General features: G+C 37.9%; 1 protein-coding gene across 1 annotated transcript in view; it reads right to left on the bottom strand.

Moving 5' to 3' along the window:
• The window catches only part of PEPD (peptidase D), a 141,220-nt gene that overhangs the window by 94,909 nt on the left and 26,728 nt on the right, over positions 1-19,583 (bottom strand). The window contains exons 6-9 of the mRNA XM_085303752.1: positions 17,016-17,077; positions 10,313-10,357; positions 3,493-3,568; positions 2,021-2,067 (exon numbers count right to left, since the gene is read on the bottom strand). Coding sequence (XP_085159878.1) covers positions 2,021-2,067; positions 3,493-3,568; positions 10,313-10,357; positions 17,016-17,077 — 230 coding nt within the window. The remainder of the gene's footprint in view (positions 1-2,020; positions 2,068-3,492; positions 3,569-10,312; positions 10,358-17,015; positions 17,078-19,583) is intronic.

The raw sequence follows: 19,583 nt of genomic DNA, 5'->3' as shown, positions 1-19,583 counted from the left end.
AAAAATCACAGTTTCACAGGAATCAATGAGAACTGCAAATGGATGYGGGATAGAGGAACACACACCTTGGAAAGCTTTCACAGGAAGAGCGGAAGCACTAGGAATATCAGAGAATGMAATARTTCCATAGATCCTTAGAGACAATTATAAACTGTTTGATACTTCTGATAAACCTACATAAACGGAGAATTTCTGCTTTCTGCCCCCTTAGGTTTKGGATGCACCAAATGTGTAGGGTACAAGCTATTTAGCTTGTTGACAAAAAACAACAGAACAAAATCTACAGTTTCAACAAAAATTGTCTATTTTTGGATGTCATCTGTTTTTAAATTTTTGGCATTTCCCTTCTTCGAMAACATTAATGGGTTTATCTGTATGCAAGTTAGAGATTTCCTGGACTGTTTCTAATTATTTTTAAAAATTCCAACTACATGYTTCTTTTCAGAAAGGTAAGAAAACTACAATTTTGCTTTCTCCACAAAGCAATAAGAGAAGAGAAACTGGAACAAGGATGAACTCCAAGCAGTGGCAGAAACTTAAATCCTAATTATAGTCTCAAAGGCAGACAGTACAGAGGTAGTCTGCCAAGGCCTCTTTCATTAGTGAAATAACCTCAAACTCTTTCAAGAATTATAACCTATCACATGGAAGAATAGAAGACAATTTTTAAAGGGTTTAAGAGAGAATTGCCTAATCTTGTTTAACTGAAAGACACAAAAAATATTTTGGAAAGGTGGATGTGTATGGAAGAAGCCAGAGAAGAACAAAAGTCCTGGAGTGAAAATACAGTACACCTCTTTGGCTTACAGAAGCGTACGTATCTGTATTTGTTGTGTGAAATTTATGCTTGATCGTAGCTGTGCAAGATTACAACTTTCAAAAACACTTTAGAACAAACCCCTCTATAGAAACTGCTGCTTTCCATTGATTTCCAGAGCCAAAATTTCACTATCAGCATGTATAGCACAGGCCTTATACATAACCTGAATTTTTTCCTGTCAGTTAGTGGTATCTGTAGCACCAATTTGAAGTCTGTAAACTTTARATTTTTTAGCTGCAACACAAGTTTCCATATTGCTTATATTCTAGAGGCATTATCTGTTTTATGCCCTGCCTGATGTTTTATGCCCATCCTGATGACAAATTTTGAGGTCACTGGATTTTACCTCACAGAGTCTCCCAATTAGCCCGCTTACTAACATTTGAAAAGCGACAAGAAGAAGCAAGAGTAACCGAGATTACTGCTATTTTCTATTGCCTCATTAGGCAAACACTTTGGAAACTGAAGATATCATATACATGTTAAAAATAAATGGAAATGGCGATCAAAACTGTGCTTTATAAGATAGGCTGATGATAATCTAATGAAAATATTGATTTAAAAGAGAAAGCAATAATTTCCTTAATTTGGACATGTCATTACTCTATCAATTACCAGTAGACAATGCCTCCTAAATATGCCTGCACAGTGTTTCAATATTAGAGTAACAACCACAATCCTCAAAGATATATGCTGTATTCTTGCTGACTTCTTAACAGATGTCCACCACTTTTTTGAGAACTCCCTGTACAGGCTAAGCACAGGCAATGCTGACTTGTAATTGCAGGTGAAATGYAATTGAACACTTCCTTTTATAAGGTTCTTAAACACTCATATGTGTAGTCCTCTAAGCATAACCAKCATAATGGCAATGTTTACCCATAAACACAGCTTTATTGGATGCCTTCAAACAATAATAATGGCTATTTTGTAAAGTTACTGTCAATTACTAAAACTCCAAGAGAATTACACTACACTAAACCATAACCAAAATATAATCAACCATCATGAAATATATGCCTGAAACTGATGAAATGTCACCTCAAAATAATAAAATAATGCTTCAAATAATCTTGAAACAGCAATGAGCTCTCAGCTTCTACTAAATCAATGCTATTGCTTTGCTTTACTCAGCTATTGCTTCTACTCCTACTAAAGAAAGACTTTTTCCTTTTATTATACTTTTGAAAGAACTCTTACCTCTCCATCTCATATTCTTTCATACCTGCTTTTACTGCCTTCATTACCTGTAAGATACATATTAACATGGACATTCTTAGCAAGAAGAGATCTCATATTCATGAATTTATGACTTATAACTGARTATCTCTAGAGGAACGTATATTACAAAAATATCATCTGTACTTCATTTAAATTTACATCAGTCAATGCATTTTAAAACTATATTAGAAATCAAACTAAYTTTAATCTTTATGAATGCCTGCAGTCTTCAGCACTAAAGCACATCTAATTGTCACAAGTATATCCTAATGAAGTGCAGCTCATCTAAACAYCCATGCTTAATTTTGACAGCTCCAGTGAACTTGGCAGCAAGTCCTTGTGTTTTACTTTTATGAAGCACCAGCAAAACAAAACTGTGAAGTGTACTGTACAACAAAGGAAGATTCTCTCTTCTACTTTGTAATCTGAAAAGTGACTATAGAATTAACACCGGGTTACATTTCGTAAGTCTGAACTSTGCTCTCAGATTTGCTGAGAACGCACACCTGTTTTATTTCTTTGCCTGATTATGAATTACRAATTTTAGAAAGCTGCTGTGTGAAAGGAATCATCTCAGATGGGACAAGCTTGTTCAAAGATGATGAAGGACAAAGGGGAATGAATGCAAGTGCTTTTATTCATAGACTTGGTAATTTTACAATATTTCCTTTAAAATATTTTCACACTTCACAGATAGCCCAGGTATTTGAGGAGCAGGGGCAAAGACAATAGTTGAGTTCGTGAACTCAYCAGCTACTTTAACTAAGCTCTCACTGGTCACCAGTCACAACTCATGGCACCTCTGTAACATGACACAGAGTACAGCACTGATACTCRAGTCCACTTTGTGATCCAAATCCAGAGAGCGGCAAGGCTCAACTGGGTCCGATCTGAGCAGCCTCCCCAAGAGGTTGGATTTATCTTTGCCATGCTGCTATGTCATCACAACAGCATGGTGAAGCACTGTGCTGCCTGGGCATACCAATCTCTGCAGAGCAATTGAAGGCATCCCTGGACTATACTCCATGGTGCAAGGAAACGTTCCCTCTTTTTATGATGGACCTGGACTGAGTAAAATGTTTCAGAGATTCACTTGCTGACAGTATCCAGAAAATAAAAAAAYCTATCTTTCTCCATCTCTATACAGGTCTGTCTTTGTGCATACAGGACAGACAGATTGCAAGCATGTCACCTTCTGCCTCACCAGAAGTAAAGCTTCCCAGCTTTTGCTCAAAACCACACTTCATTTCTCACGTATCAAAAATGCACCATTGAGTTCAAGGACAATGCAAGGTGTATTACAGGGCTGTAATAGAAGGCATATTATCCTCTTATTTTTATCCAGCCTTTCCATTATTTTATTACTAAGCAATTCAGGGTTGCTGAGAACATTTTCTGAGTACTACTGTTACACTAAGAGCAAAAATTATTAACAGTAAAGGATCCATTACCTCTTTATGAGCTTCACTGGAGATTTTATTGGTGTAGCGCAGAACTTCCAACTCCATGTCTGTCTTAATCACACGACTTAAAGAAAAGCAGAACAGAAATCATGTTAGGTTGCAGTTTGGCACACTAAGAATAAAACACCCTGAAACACAACGTATCATCTACAGTAAAATTAGATACACCTCAAGAGTGCAACACAAGAGTGAAGATCTATTACAGTACTCATGACAGCAATATTTTGTTAGCATTGATTCACCATTAGCAAAACAATCTTACAAAGAAAAGTCACAGGCATTTCAAACACCAGCCTGCATTACTTTAATACTAATAAACAAGTTGTCCAATTAACATTTTCTCAACCCAYTCTATAATACATTAGAAACAAAAGCAATGTACTTCTGTATTTGTCATGGCTCAGACATTACTTCAAATGGAACATTTCTACAAGCTTACTTGATTTACTTTTTAAGCACAATCTGAAGCTAGTTTGCATAATGAAATTCCCARAGCTCTAGAATTTCTATTCAGCATAATCTCAATTCCCACCTATTTACAATATGTCGAAAGTGTGTGTGTGGGGGGGAGGAATGACCCAAATGCTATTTCTGCTTGGTATTTTTTTTTCTTTAAAAAAAAAAGGCAATTCAGAAAATACTGAAGCAGTAATCAAGGTTACAATGGTTACAATGTCCATTCTCTTCCATATGTTTCCAGGAAAAAAAAAAACAAAAACAAAAGACAGTTTTTTTTTCCCATGCCCTAATAGATACTAAATTTGTGCATATTTAGACCTTTGATACACTTCTGACCTTCTACTGAAAATTTATCATTAATCTCTTACCACTTACTCTTTCTACTGTGTATTTCAAATAAAAGCAGTTATTTATAGCGTGACATTAACAGTGAAGTAGAGAGAGTTTCATAATCTTCTATTATGAAAATCACCTACTCTTTCCATTTTTACATATACTGAAGATCTCGTGGTTTCTTAAAAATTCACATGTCCATCTCAATGGCAGCCAGGAAGTACCGATCTATTGTTTACAAAGAACAAAACCAAATCCATTTAATTGTGTGGAAACATTTAAACTGTATTTTGGCATTGCACTCCAGGTCTTGYAGCAGTTAAAAACTACCATAAACTGTTAGATTTTGAAACTGTCACSAAGACATCACTTTTTTTTATTGCAACATGTTCCTATTCATACTGCTGTTGAAGACTATTTACTGTATTCCTGCTCTTGTAGTTTGTTTTAATGAGTCCAGAAAGAGGTTTCTCAGTCATCAGTGCCTCTAATGGGTGATAACAGCATTTTCCCCACAGACAGTGATTGCACTGCTTTGCAGTACAGTCACTTCTTTTCAAATACAACTTTTTTTGGCAAATGACAGACATTTTTGTTAAATGCTGATACCAATCAATCTGCTTTTATAAACTGGAACATAGTAGAGGAGWATAAGTTAGACATGCTTAATAAATTGGGATATGATACAAAATAATCTTTATGTATGTTAAGAATGAGTACTAGGTTCTAAAATGCATGCAAARGTGAAAAAATTACACCAGAATGGTATAATCTGTTCACCATGGATGAGGAACAAACTTCTGCTTCCACTTTTTAGTCAAGACAAAGAACAGTAGCTCAAATATATTCGTGTTAGACTGAGGAAGTAACAGCTTATAGATTTTTTTTTTTTAATCGTGTTCTTGTTCTTCGGAAGACTGCTTGTACTAGCAGGATAATTTAATAYGTGTTTGATGTGCCTTTATATTACTTTCAATATACAGCACATATTCCTGATCTGCAAATGTCTGAAAAATATTTTTTTCATAATTCAGATATCTAATCTCTTTATTGGGATCTGCAAGTAATACAAGTTAATAACTGCTCAACTGCAGTCGCAAAGAGTATTAGAATCTGTTTTACTTGACTAGGTCATAAGGCTTCAGGGTCAAGGCATTTATTGTAGATCATATTTTCTCTGGTATCTTTTTGCATATAGGAATTCAACATTAAGCCTCAGATTTAGATTTTTGTACAGAATTCCTCACCCTCATCCACACAAGGTCAAGCCCTGAAACATCTTATAGAAAATGTTTAGTCACTCTGAGACCAACAAAAAGGCACCACTAACTGTTAATAGAGAAAAGGAGGATGTACAAACATGCAGAAACAGGATCAAATTTACCCTCAAACAGTATTCCAGCACCTTCTCACTACTTGTGGGGATGTGAAAGGCGACAGTCTTCCAAACCAGGCAGAAAGCACAGCCAGTCCAGAACTCTGGTTAGCACTGTATGGCAATCTTACACGTGAGGAGAGGGCCGCAGTTTTCATGACTTTTTTTTTTTTTTTTTTTTTTTTTTTTTTTTNTTTTTTTACTTCCCTGCTTTTAACATTATTTTCATAGTGGTAGGAAGAAAGCACTACATTTGAGTACTAAGGTGAACTTTACCGTTATATTAAAAACGGTTCTTGGGCCAGTTACACACACTGAATATATTCATTAGTATTTAAATAGAAACAAATCATTTACAGTGATTGTAATATTGTAAAAATATAGAGTCAGCAAGTAACACAAGTCTCAGATTAACAGCTAAACCATTCAATGCAATCAAGTTAAAGAGAAACACAAGTCTATTATTGTCAGGATTAATGTATGGGGTTTCTTTCATTTTAGCAGGGCAGAAAGATTTCTTCTCTCTCACTTTCTTCTCCTCCATACACTTTGTGCTTTTATTTACAATTGCTGTAAGAGGAGATCATCTTTTGTGCCAACCACCTGACAGAGGAGAAAAGCTTGAAGCAGGAACATGCATCACTTCAGTCACGCATGGCCTAATTTCCATTAATCAAGTGGTCAAAAAGTAAACAGAATTCCAGGCAATTACAGCCATGGTGCTAGTATAACTCCACTACACGTTCCTAAATCAGTGCTTTTTCTCAAGAAACACAAACATTTGCTTCTCCAAGTGCATTCACCATTCCTGAGAATACCAACAAAAAATATTTAGTTTTCAGTTTCCAGCTCAGTGCTTATCAGTCTTCTTGTTTKGTTGTTTTTAATAAATGCAACTTTAAAGGCTGTTTTCTGTGACAAACATGGAAAACAAATAGGAATGTCCACTTCCCCTTGTCCTTTTGGAAACATTACCAGTTTGCATATCCCCTAGTAAAGGGTAGATGCTGTCCARGTAACACTCTGCATTCTTCACTCTTTATAATCACTCCTGTTACCYTTCCACACCTCATTTATAGAAATTTTCCCTCTACCACAGGTGATATACTTCTGCTCTTCTGTAAGCTTTAGCATAAAAACTTGCTCAATGAAGTAGTAACATAGTAAAGCCTGTGTGCAAAGGAGAAGCATTACCGTAAAATTCTGCAAGATAGTTGTACGAGCACTGAACAATATTGGCTTTCATCTTGAGAAATTTGAAAAAGACGTTTATAATATAAATCTTTAAAAACTCTGAAAACACAGAAGTTTCTGCTAATCTTTAGGACATTAACATACGTTCCCTGAAGAAACGGTTATAGCTGTTCATCAAAGCAATGCAAAATAAAGAATATATGAGATTTTCTGCATGTAACTATCAAAATTTTTTTTCTTTTTAGATTATGGAAAAGTATAGCGTATACAAGCACAAAGTCACCCATACATTGCTAAATAATTATCTTCTAATATCATTATCATTTTGGCAGACAGATAYTGGTACACTAAAGTAAAAAATAGCCCATTTTGCTAAGTGATGYAATAGGAAAATTTACTTCTGATTACTAGGGAGATAAACTGAACAAATTTGGAATTTGTCTTTCATTGGATGCTGTTTTTTTTCACTGAATGCTTTTTTTCAGCTTTTCAAAATGCTGAAATCAACTCTTAGTGCAGATGTTCAGTGTGAATCTAAAAGAGAACTCTGAAATTTAAATGTATTTGAAGTCATATTCACTCATTAAAAAAGAAGAAAAAAGAAAAAAGAAAAAAGAAAAAAGTTAAAACACTTCTGCAAACTGCTAAAATTCAAATTCAGTCTAGGGTCAGAATCTTTTATAGTTTTTCTTTAAGTTTCATAATAAGTCAGAAAATGTTGAGATTTTGAAAAAGGAGAGAAAGCATGGAAGGCAATAGAKCCTTAATTATTCACAAGCTCTTTGCCCCTTGCAGTGAATTCGYTGCCCCAGATTATATCAAATATTCATCTTCCTAAAAGAAATATATTCTTAGTTCTAAAACGGTTATTGCTTTTCAAAGAAAGTTACTTCAGCAATAACTTTAGATACTAAGGAAATTCATAATTTAGGAAGTTTTAATACATATACCTTGTCAGGCACTTACTGATTTCACTAGATATTTAAATTCTAAAGATTGTGTTTAAAATACTTTAATTTAGGATGAAAACCACCAAACTTGATATAACTGTTTAAACCACTCTTGAATGCAAATCTGAACTTTGGCTTCACTTAGGATACCATTTTCTTTAATGCCAGAAGCAGGGTGAATGCATACCAAGTATTTCTCCCCACTTAAGAACGAGAAGACAAAATCAGAATTCTGGACTAGCATTCATAAAAGAGATCCCCTCTATACCAAATGAGCTGCCTCCAAAYGCTGTATCTCGCATTTCCTCTCTACTCCATCTGCCTTAGCATAACCTCAGGGTACAGAGCCAGCCCTGAGCTCTGAGAGATGTTTAATCCCCTCATCTACCCCATATCACAGAGGGAGGTGGAAAAAAAGCTCATCAGGTGACACCTTGGTAAGGTGAACAGCACTACAACAAAAGCCTTAGGAAAAAACCTAGGAAAGAGCTTGCAGCCCTAATCCAAAATGCCCCCACAGCTGAAGCTGTCATCCCTCTCCCTGACGTCCAGTATATCTGTAGACCAAAGCCCAGATGGCAGGCAAGGCCCTTCTTGGCCCTCCTTCCTTTCTCTGCTGCSCCTTGTCTTTCTCTGCTAACAGGAGTACAAAAAGGCAGGCACAGAAGGAGCACAGAAACAGCACCAGTAGGCAAGTCAAGGACGTAGCTCTCTTCTCTGCTCCTCAAAAGGCTCATCAAGGTGCTCGGAGAATCATCTCTGCTTGCTGGGCACATGATTGTGGAGTGTCCATGGCTGAAAGTTCCTGATGTCTACAAGCAAACAAGCAACCCACACGCACCACCCCAAACCAATCAACCAACCAGCTAAAAAACCAGCAGCTGTCTCAGCAGGAAAAGTGGACTTTATGAAGAWCTTTTAACTTGACCTACACCCTTTCTATTATTTCTGTAAGCGATGTAACATGGCATCAGGGATCTCAGAAGAAACGCAAGTATATTTAGATCTTTCCACTAACACTAAGTAATGGTAGTAGCTTGATTAATTAATAACACTCATGGTATTTTCAAAATAAAATAGGATTTGCTAAGCTGCTTCTTTATGAAGTTTTTCTAAACGTGTTTAAGTTGTGCATCTGAAAAGCACATTCCACACCCTAGTTTCATAGCTCCTGTGCCCGGCATTCATTGCTCAAGACTCTGCATCTCAAAGAATGGACTAACTCTTAAGTTCAGAAATAAAGTCTTCTCTGTTTCAGAAAAGGGAGGAGCAGGACAGATGGGGTCAAAGTTCTAGAAGCTTGGAACAGCTGAGATATAAAATTTTGTCTTACAGAAGACTTGCATCCCTTTGCACTCCTCAGCAGGATTTGCAGCAGTGAATCCCACTCCTGCACGTCTACAGGTTCACCTGTGGTTCAGTGATACAGAAACGTCAAATTTTCCCTGCTTCCCACTTTCCTTTTAAAATATTTTACACCATGCCAAGGAATGAAAAGTGGCTGTAACAACAGAAATCTGACCTATTAAGAATTCCACATATTCTGAAATAGCATTGATGTTCAAAAAACAACTGCCTAGATTTCAAGCAATTAAAATATAGATGAAGCAGAAGATCATTCTTAGCAAAGGTGCTAATAATAAATATTAAAATGAATAATAAATAGTCACATGCAATACAATAAGCTACAACAGTAGCAGTCAGACCGTATACTTTCCTGTTTACATTTTAGGATTCTGAGCTTAGCTGTCTTAACCAAGGATTTGTTTCCTCATTTCCAGACTAATACACTCAAAAAGCTTAGTTGAAAATCTAACTCATTAACAAAAATACACTCTGTTGTCTCTTCAGCTAATATCCTAAATAAAAAACTAGAAAGCCCTAATTATTAAGCAATCCTAAGGATCAAGTCAATGATGCTGATCAAAAGAAGAAAGCTGATAAGATGTAATAGCTTTGTATGCTCCTAATACTTAGTCACACCCTCTAATTTTGGCTGTTCTAGACAGGCTGCAGTAGAATTCCCCTAGAATTACAATGCACAGGTATATGAATAATAAATCAGAAAAATTAATGCTGTTAAAATAAATCCTAGGGAGACAATAACATCTTATTAAATATTACCTATTCTGACACAGTTTTAATACTGTCTTTGTTTTTCCTTGCTAGAATATGAATTAYGCTCAGTTATTTTCCTGTTCATCCAAATCCATATATGGATGTGATTATTAACTCCAAAGGCTTTCTATAAAATGTGTATCGAGAACAGATGCTTATTTCTTTCAGAAATGTTACTTGATTTCTTCACTACTCAGTGCTGTTACTTAACAGTGAGTTTACTTCTGTACATTATTTCCACCTCCAACATGAAATCAAATAAAAATTAAAACTCACATAGTAAACCGGGAGGCTTCTGCTGAGGAAATCTCTCTAAAGCAATGGTATAGAATATAAACAATTCCAACAGTACTCAGATAGGAAGGCTTACACTACTCACCATTCTGCAATTTCAGGGTGAAGGATTTTGTTGTTCACGTTAAATCTAACGAGCAAAAAATACAAACATTAAAAAACACACAACACACAACAGTAGAGAGTGCCTATTTACTTTGTTTTTTAAAAATGTGCTCTCTGAAGTTGCAAAAACTTGCAAAGTCAGATATAATATCAGAATTCATTAACAACAGTGTATATCCCAGTGCGAAGAATGTACATACTTATTTTACTGTGCAAGTATTCCACTGTGAAATACATGAGACTAAGCCATGTACTTTTAAGAATGTGCAAAAAACAGAGTAACAACATGTGGAAGAAATATTTAGAAATCTTCTTTAGACAAAGGTAAAATGTAAGTTACCAATTCACTGCTCTGAGTGGTAGGTGGGCCAGACTGACCTCAAGGCCTCTTCCAACCTAAGTTGCTCTATGACTAACTTTACCCTTCAAACTGACTTCAGTGAAATTAAACACAAAGAATTGCCAGTGTTGTCCTCTGTTTTTTGCATTCAAATTTTTGTGTGTGCATAGTAGTGGCATGTGATAAAGAAGTTTGCTTAGAGGAAAACTGTGACAAGAAAGACAACCTCTCTGTGTCTTCTGTGATCTACAGAAGAGGCAAAGCAAAAGCTTCCATCTCACCCTGGCCTCCCAAACATAACTATTCTTCTGTTTATCTCCTGCATTAGCAATTCCTGACTTCTTGGAACTATGCTGAGGCTCTCTAAGCAATAACACTAGAGTGGCCAGTGGAGTAAAACACTGAGCAACTAAGTGGAACACAAATAGATTTTCAAGGCTTTTGCTTACAATTTAAATGTCTAAGGAGTATGCTGCATCAAAGATATTTTTCTCTGACTCAGGACTGTCAGCTCTTCAGTTAGAGCATTTAGGAAAATTAAAACGTTCTAAGGCTCCCAAAAGATCTTCAGATGAATGCTGAAAGGCCACAATTCATATTCCTGTATTTTTGAAGAAAAATCTATTCCAGGTTCCTGGTCATTCTTTATACCTCAGAAGGGAGCAACAAAAGCACAAATCCAATTAAAAAAATTATTTGAAAGTCACTTCTAATCATACCAGGGTCTTATTGCATCCTTGGATAGCAGACCAAAAGCCTATGTCTCTTTTTTTTTCAAGTGCATGTGCTCATAAACCTGTAAAATCTAAAAAGGTGAAGGTCCAGAGCTTTGTGTTCCTATTCCAAGCTCAGACAGAAAACAATAATTGATCACAACACTCAGAAACAAGCTCTACGGTAGTCAGTATTACAGGCATTAAGTAAAAACTAGTGGAAAAAGGAAAACAGCATGAATAGCCAAAAATCACAAATTTGGTCACTTGGAAACAAAAAAAGTCTTGTGACACCAGAGATAAAGGCACTTTTCCAATTTGAATATAATGCCAACAACTACTATTTAAATAGTTCAATGCAGAAATAATTCTTAAAATGAAGAGCCACTTAAATAAAGCATATACAGAGGAAAAATGATGAATGACATTWWAAAAAAAAATCAATTTACGATAACTCAAAAAACCCAGAAGATTGAACTCTCCATTTGGCTAGAAAACATGCTACTTAGCAACACTGCAGGAAATCAAGATGTAGAGCAGTTTAAGCTGCAAATGCCACAGCAGATACTAGGATTTTCAATACTTGTCATTATGTCAGAAAAAAAAGCAGATTAGTGAAAGCAAGTATAAGGGTATACTGCAGCAGTCCAGAGAGTCCCGTCACCAGCTCTATGTAAATAGGACAAGTATAAGCAACTATTGTTRTTATGGAAGTGAAGCAAAAAAGAAATTATAGGGCAGGAAAGGCCAGATAGAGATGGCTGACACAAACTCTGAAGGCTGACACACTTCTCTTCTTTCAAGAATCTGACACATTCACTTTAAGTACAGATGGAGAACTCCAGAAGCAAATCAAACCAGCTGAACAGTAAAATTACGAATCTCATAACAAACAAATAATTATATCTTGTCTGGGTATCAAAAAAGAAAAAAGGAAAAAATAATGTATATAAGTTTAGGCCCATAAATAGCTCGCTCAGTGCCATTTTAGGGAAGAGTGTTTCAGCCAAGAGATACGCTGTCATCGTCCCTGGTTTGTGCCTCTCCTGACCGTGAAGGCCTCCTCTTGGATTGTCTTGGTGCTGCCCGAACTGGCTGGGACCACCTAACACGCGGCAGCTGCTTAAAACTCTAGGTGCTGTCAGGTGGAAAAGCCAATTAACCCAAAGAAAGGATTAAAACAAGGGAGTACAGGGCTAGGCCAGGAGGTCACAAGCAGCACCGCAGTTTTCTCTCTCATCTGAAAGACAGACTTTCTGAAATAATGTCAAGTATAAAACAAAATCTTAGACCTCAGAGACAGAGCACCAACTCGGTTTCAGGAGAAAATCTCATACACTGTATGTAGCTTTTCCTGAGGAGCCCACAATTAAGGACTGAACTGTCTCAGCTCTGCTTAGCTTATGACAGCTATGGGTCCTGTGCGAGGGGCGGCACAGCTGCCCCATTTATAATTGCTCCARTTCTACAACTAATGACCCAAATTATGTTTTCCTTTAATTAGCAATAAGGCCGCTGAAGAAACCACATTCTGAAGGATACTAGTTAAATGATAWGGCTCAAGGGGAAGTGTGTGTCATTACTAACTGGAATACACAAACAGGGTGTTATTTACACAATTTTCGCATAAAGTTCTACATAAAATAAAAATACCTATCCTTCTAGCAAGCTTAGATTTTGCTAATAACTCACTAAAAAATACATGGACTGTCCTAATACTAAGAGGATCATGTAGAGCCATCCAATTCCACATTTTACTGCAATTTGCAAATTGACAGTCCTTAAAAGATGAGACAGGTGTCTTAAGGAAAAAAGCAAATTGACATTTTGCTACAGTTAGTCTGTAGCATGTGTTAATGCTCCCATTTAATCAACACAAAACTAAGACATAYTACACTGAATGACATGTTGAAATTGATTTCATACTCAGTTGTCCTTTAACATGCAAGGCAATTTCATTAGGTTTCTTTTTCTTTTTTTCTTTTCTTTTTTTTTTAAGAAATCTACATCTCCTGTATAATGAGACCCTTTTTTCCCTCAGTTTGCTTAATATGGTTTGTGTGTACATGCTGATAAAATCTAAAACTTATATTCATACATGATACTAGAACTGTCTACTCTACATCTTTCCTCTAATAATTGACTCCACTAGGCAGTAAGGAAGAGGCCTTAGCCTAGCAGCCAGCTCATCTTCACTGCTGTTCACAGCAGGTGTGTTTTTTCACTGAAAAACATTAAACATTAAGTACAATTCCTTACTATCATTTACATCAATCAATTCTGTCAACGAAAAAAAAGTACGTTGAGCAAAGCTTTGTGCAGCAGTACACACAATACCCACACAGCTTGAAGGTTCAAAACCTATTTTCTACAAGGTTTAGTCACATTGCCTCACAGCATTTTTACAAGTGTTACATAACAGCTACATGATTACATTAAAAAAAAAAATGTGTGTTTTCCTGTCTGAAAAACGGGTCTATAAATTACAAAAACAGAACTAGTCTTTGTTGGCAGACAGAAACACATATTTCTAGAAAACAATGCATTTGAGCTACTTCAGAAATCTGTCTCCTACACAGAATGCACCTGAAGTAAGTGACAGCAAGTCATCTCCTGTAGGATTCGTAACAGTCAAACAAAGCTGACTTCAGGGAACAACAGTAGTAAACAGTCCAGGTCATCCTGTCCCATACTACTCCCTCCACTGAACCATGATACTATACATGGGTGTGCAGGATATTTTTCAAAGTAAAGTAATTCTGTTTTTTTTTTCCCAGATTGCAGCAGCAGACAAAATTTTCTTCAACTCTTAAACATGCAGCATACTTTTTAAAAGGGAGAAGAGGCAAGATACGAAAGGATCCTATGATGTGATTCGTTACTATGGGCTCTATTACCAGCAGATACATAAAATCAGGCTTGCTCATTACTGGCAAGACAAAAATAACCTAGAGATTACTTTTAGGGTGAGGACAAGAGAAAAACCATGACTGCAGTGAAAGCCAAATGACTACTTATTACAGTGGAAAAATTAATCAAATAGTTTAGATAATTATGTTCCAGGAAAAGTTCAAAAGGTTAGAAAAGTAAGAGAAGGGAGCAACATCATTAGGGCAAGAAAAAGGCAVCTTCTGACAGGAGCAGATGAACAGCCTGCAAAGAGAGAGCAAGATTCAGCTGTTTCGGGAAATGATACATTATTTCTATTACCATCCATAGCAGGGGGGGGGGGGGAACACGCATGGGGGCACAGCCAGTTTAGGAGGAAAAAAACAAATGGGACTATGACAAACAAGGGGCCCTAGCAAGCAAATACATCTCGACCAGGTAGCCGGAAAATGGCAGCAAATGAGAACACAGTATTAAAATACAACCTCACAGAACCACAGTCCAGTGAGTCTGGCCAAGCAAAGGCTCACAGGAGAGAACAGGGAATGTGAAGTAAATGGTAGACATGAGGGAAGGGAGATCTGAAAAAGCACATTGCTCAGTGCAAACTCTCCAGGTGCTAACTATCTTGGAAGAAATCACATTTTAATAAMGAAAGTGTTTAACAGAGGAGAGGTGGAGAAACAGAAAAGCTGAAATACTGAAATTGGTTTGGGTCTGTGTAAAGAAACAAAACAAAACTGTTGATTTATATATGGTTATAAAGGTCTAAGGAGAGAAGATTTTAGAAAAAAGCTCCCGCCCTCTTCCACTTCTTCAATTAGCAGTGTTTAATCTCCACGCTGCCTGCTGTGGTCATGGGAACTAAGCAGCTCCTGACACCAGACCTGACAGCCCCCATGAAGGCAGAAGGATGAGTTTGAGAGCTCAAAGAACAAAGGGAATGACACAAGGTTTGAAGGCATTACATCTGTCAAAAGAGCTGAGATGGAGGGAATTGCTAGCATATTCAACAATAAAAACAAGTAGTATTCTTCCATATTGCGAGCAGGGGAGCAGTGGAGAAGACACTAACCAAATTTATCAAAGGCTCAAAATGAACAACTTTGTGCTCTCAAAACAAAATGAAAATTATCTGCTAAACAGCTAGAAATCTCCCCCAAATGACTGGCAAAATGAGCATGTTTACCACCAAGAGGAAAGCCAGTGATAAAAATCATTCACCCTGGGAGTGTTTCAGGAAACATCATCACAAGTGCAAGTCCAGTGTCAGACGGAGTGGCTTCCTACCCAAATGTTGACTAGTAATATGTATTAACTGAACTCCAGGGTTTGCGTGAAACTCTGTAAGCAAAAAAATCTTTACGATACTTCAAACAGACCTTTGTACATCATTCCCAAAAGGAATTACTGTTGGAGGTAATAACTGTTTATGTTTCATGTGGAAGTATTGCAGACAAAACTGAAGGTATGACTCCATCTAGAACATAGTGAGTACACTTGTATCTGGAGAGCAGAAGACAGATGAGTATCGGTTGGGTCACAGCAACAGAATGCGAGACTGCTGTAACAGCATGAAGGGCAACATATATTCCATAAAAATAGCTTCCTCTCTTTCTGCAATAGCATGTATTTAACTCATTGAGCAGCAAAAGTGTCTGCCACTATGGTTTTCTAGTGTCTACACCTCTGACAGAGTTGTTAAGTTTCTCGTTGCTTGTAAAGGGGAGAACAAAGTAGTTACGCAATTGGACTCCAGATTTCATTTCAATCGACAAAGAGAAAAGCCCATTCCAGGAGAAAATGGGCTGTGTGACTATGCCAAAGAGTACCCAGAATAGCAGTAAATTCTGTGTACTGCCATCACCATAGGATTAGCGTGATATGCTGTGGACAGAAGTGGATGGAGGAAAACAGAGTAGGCTGACTGCGAGACAAGGATCAAAGAAAGGCCATCCACTCAACATCACAGCAAGAGTGTTTATTTTAATAGACTTTTTCATTGGAGGTTTTGTGTCTTTTTTGTCATGCACTTGAGCTAACATGGAAAACAATCTCATTTTAGGATATCACAACAGAACAGACAGTTGTACTCCATTCAAAAYTGAGACCAATTTTGAGATCTCAATTCAGACCATCTTTGCATCCTATAGTAGGTCTGTAATAGATTATTAACTGCTTTTTCAAAATACTATCTGTAGGAGGAGAATTCCATCCCACTACTAGTCAAATTTCATAAAAAGACAACATCAGGTGACACTGAAAGGTCGTATCTATGCAGAAAGGTGATATTTTATTTTACACCTGTTACGCTACATCTTTTCAGAAGAATGCTCACACGAGAACCCTTAATATATACCTTACTACTGTGCAAGTTAGTAAAAGAAAGGAACTACTCTTAAAAAAAAACCCACATTTTCTGAAATCTAAAAACAAATATTCCATCCCGAAAAGTGGAAAGGGGGAATGAGTTTGTTTTTTTATATACTTAAAGAAAATAGGGAGAAAGAAAAACATCAGATGATCTTARTATTAGATAAGCTAAGAGATTTCCAAAATAATCCTGCTATATTTCAAATAATTACAAGCATGCCAATTTTTTTTTTCCAAAAGAAATATCAATACATTTGATCTGGCATTCAATATCCCATCATTAGCAAAAACATCATTTAATGTGAAATATAAAATGAATTCAACATAACTGTGCAACAATTAATGTATAAAATCACTTTATCACTTACTGGCTGATTCCCTCAAATGAAGCTTCTTTGGAGACATTTCCACTATCAGTATTAACACCGCGCTGGGAGGGAAAAGATCAAAAGGACCATCACTCTGAGCTAAACACAAGTACGTGAAAATTTAAATAATGGGCAGAACCCAATTACAGTAAGTATTTAGAATATTTGAAACCACTATTTAAAAAAATTACAGACTGTTTACTCAAGCGGAGACCAATACAGACAATTATTTGTTTGAAAGGAGACCAGCACAGAATTCAGTCTAGGATGCACTGCTTAAGAAGCTGGCAGCCTTAGATTTCTAATTCCCTTATGTCTTAAGGGGGAGCTAGGAGACCAGTACAATAATAAAAGGCAAGAGAATAGCAAACATTCAAGATTTTTTTTTAAAGTCATCTTATTTAAAAAGAATTTATTCTTCACTGCCTTAGCAAAGCTTACTATGTAAATTTGTATGCTGCTCTCCTACAGCTTGCCATTCATGCAAGGAGCATAAGCAAGAGGATTTTGGCTGCTATATAGCAGATGAGCACTTCTAACATGCATGTGGGAAACCCTGCAGAGCAGCATTATGGTTCTGTATCTGGAATGAGACCACCAGAAGAGAGGACCAAGCGTCCACTCAGCCAAGAGAACAAGGAACGTTCTTCCCTTCTCCACTCCAGGCTTTACTGTGGTGGTGGGAAAAATGTGAAAGCATCACAGCTCCATCCTCTTGGCCAAGAGTTATGTGAAAAATCCTGATTACAGTGGGATGCTCACAGAGTGACAATTAATCAACAATCCAGCAAAGGGGGCAGGAGACCTGCATGGATGAGCAAGGAGCTGCTGGCAAAACTTCAACAGAAAAAGAAAGTACATAGAATGTGGAAGAGGGGACAGGCTACTTGGGAGGATTGTAAGAATGCTGTCAGAGTACATAGAGATATGACAAGGAAGGTCTATTTGGAATTGAGTCTTGTTGTCAAGGACAASAAGAAGGGATTCTTCAAATACATCAGTAGCAAGAGGAGGACTGGGGAAAATGTGGGCCTGCTACCAAACGGGGTAGGGGCCCTGGTGACACAGGATACAGAGAAAGCAGAATTACTGAATGCCTTCTTTGCTTCAGTGTTCACTGCTAAGGGCAGCCCTCAAGAATCCCAGAGCCTGGAGACAAGGGAGAAAGTCTGGAGAAGGGAAGACTTTCCTTTGGTTGAGGAGGATAGCATTAGAGATCTCATTGGCAAGCCTGACATTCACAACTCCATGGGCCCGGGTGGGATGCACCCACAGGAACAGAGGGAGCCGGTGGATGTTGTTGCCAGGCCGCTCTCCATCATCTTTGAAAGGTCATGGAGAACTGGAGAGGTACCTGAGGTACCTGAGGACTGGAAGAAAGCCAATGTCACTCCAGTCTTCAAGAAGGGCAAGAAGGAGGACCCAGGCAACTACAGGCCAGTCAGCCTCACCTCCATCCCTGGAAAGATGATGGAACAGCTCATTCTGGATGTCATCTCCAAGCAAAGGGAGGAAAAGAAGGTGACCAGGAGTAGTCAGCTTGGATTCAGCAAGGGGAAATCCTGCTTAACCAATCTGATAGCCTTCTGTGATGGAATGACTGGCTGGGTAGATGAGGGGAGAGCAGTGGACGTTGTGTACCTTGACTTCAGCAAGGCTTTTGACACTGTCTCCCACAACATCCTCCTAGACAAGCTCAGGAAGTGTGGGCTAGATGAGTAGACAGTGAGGTGGATTGAGAACTGGTTGAAAGGCAGAGCTCAGAGGCTTGCATCAGTGGTGCAGAGTCTAGTTGGAGGCCTGTGGCTAGTGGCGTTCCCYAGGGCTCAGGACTGGGTCCCATCCTGTTCAACTTCTTCATCAATGACTTGGATGAGGGGACAGAATGCCTCCTCAGCAAGTTTGCTGATGATACCAAGCTGGGAGGAGTGGCTGACACACCTGAGGGCTGTGCTGCTATTCAGAGACACTTGGACAGGCTGGAGAGTTGGGCAGAGAGGAACCTCCTGAGGTTCAACAAGGGCAAGTGCAGAGTCCTGCACCTAGGGAAAAATAACCCTAGGCACCAGTACAAGCTGGGGGCTGACCTGCTGGAGGGCAGCTCTGCAGAGAAGGACCTGGGAGTGCTGGTAGATGACAAGYTGACCATGAGTCAGCAATGTGCCCTTGTGGCCAGGAAGGCCAATGGTATCCCTGGGTGCATTAGGAAGAGTGTTACCAGCAGGTCAAGGGAGGTGATCCTGCCCCTCTACTCAGCCCTGGGGAGGCCTCATCTCGAGTACTGTGTCCAGTTCTGGGCTCCCCAGTACAAGAGACATGGAGCTACTGGAGAGAGTCCAGAGTAGGGCTACGAGGATGATTAGAGGGCTGGAGCATCTACCCTATGAGGAACGGCTGCAAGAGCTGGGCCTATTTATTTATTTATTAGTGGAAGGATGAAAACTATTTATGACCTCTTGTTCTGAATGTATAAAGGGATCAGATCTCACACTATTTAAAAGCCCATGGAGGAATTTTTTGTAAGACTAGTCTAGCAACTATCATGGGAAATAAAGAAATCCAGGAGCT

This window comes from Rhea americana, unplaced genomic scaffold (genome assembly GCF_003343005.1).
Source record: "Rhea americana isolate MKP2758 unplaced genomic scaffold, rheAme1 scaffold_20, whole genome shotgun sequence".
Classification (NCBI taxonomy): Eukaryota; Metazoa; Chordata; class Aves; order Rheiformes; family Rheidae; genus Rhea; species Rhea americana.
This window is presented reverse-complemented; position numbering and strand designations above follow the sequence as displayed.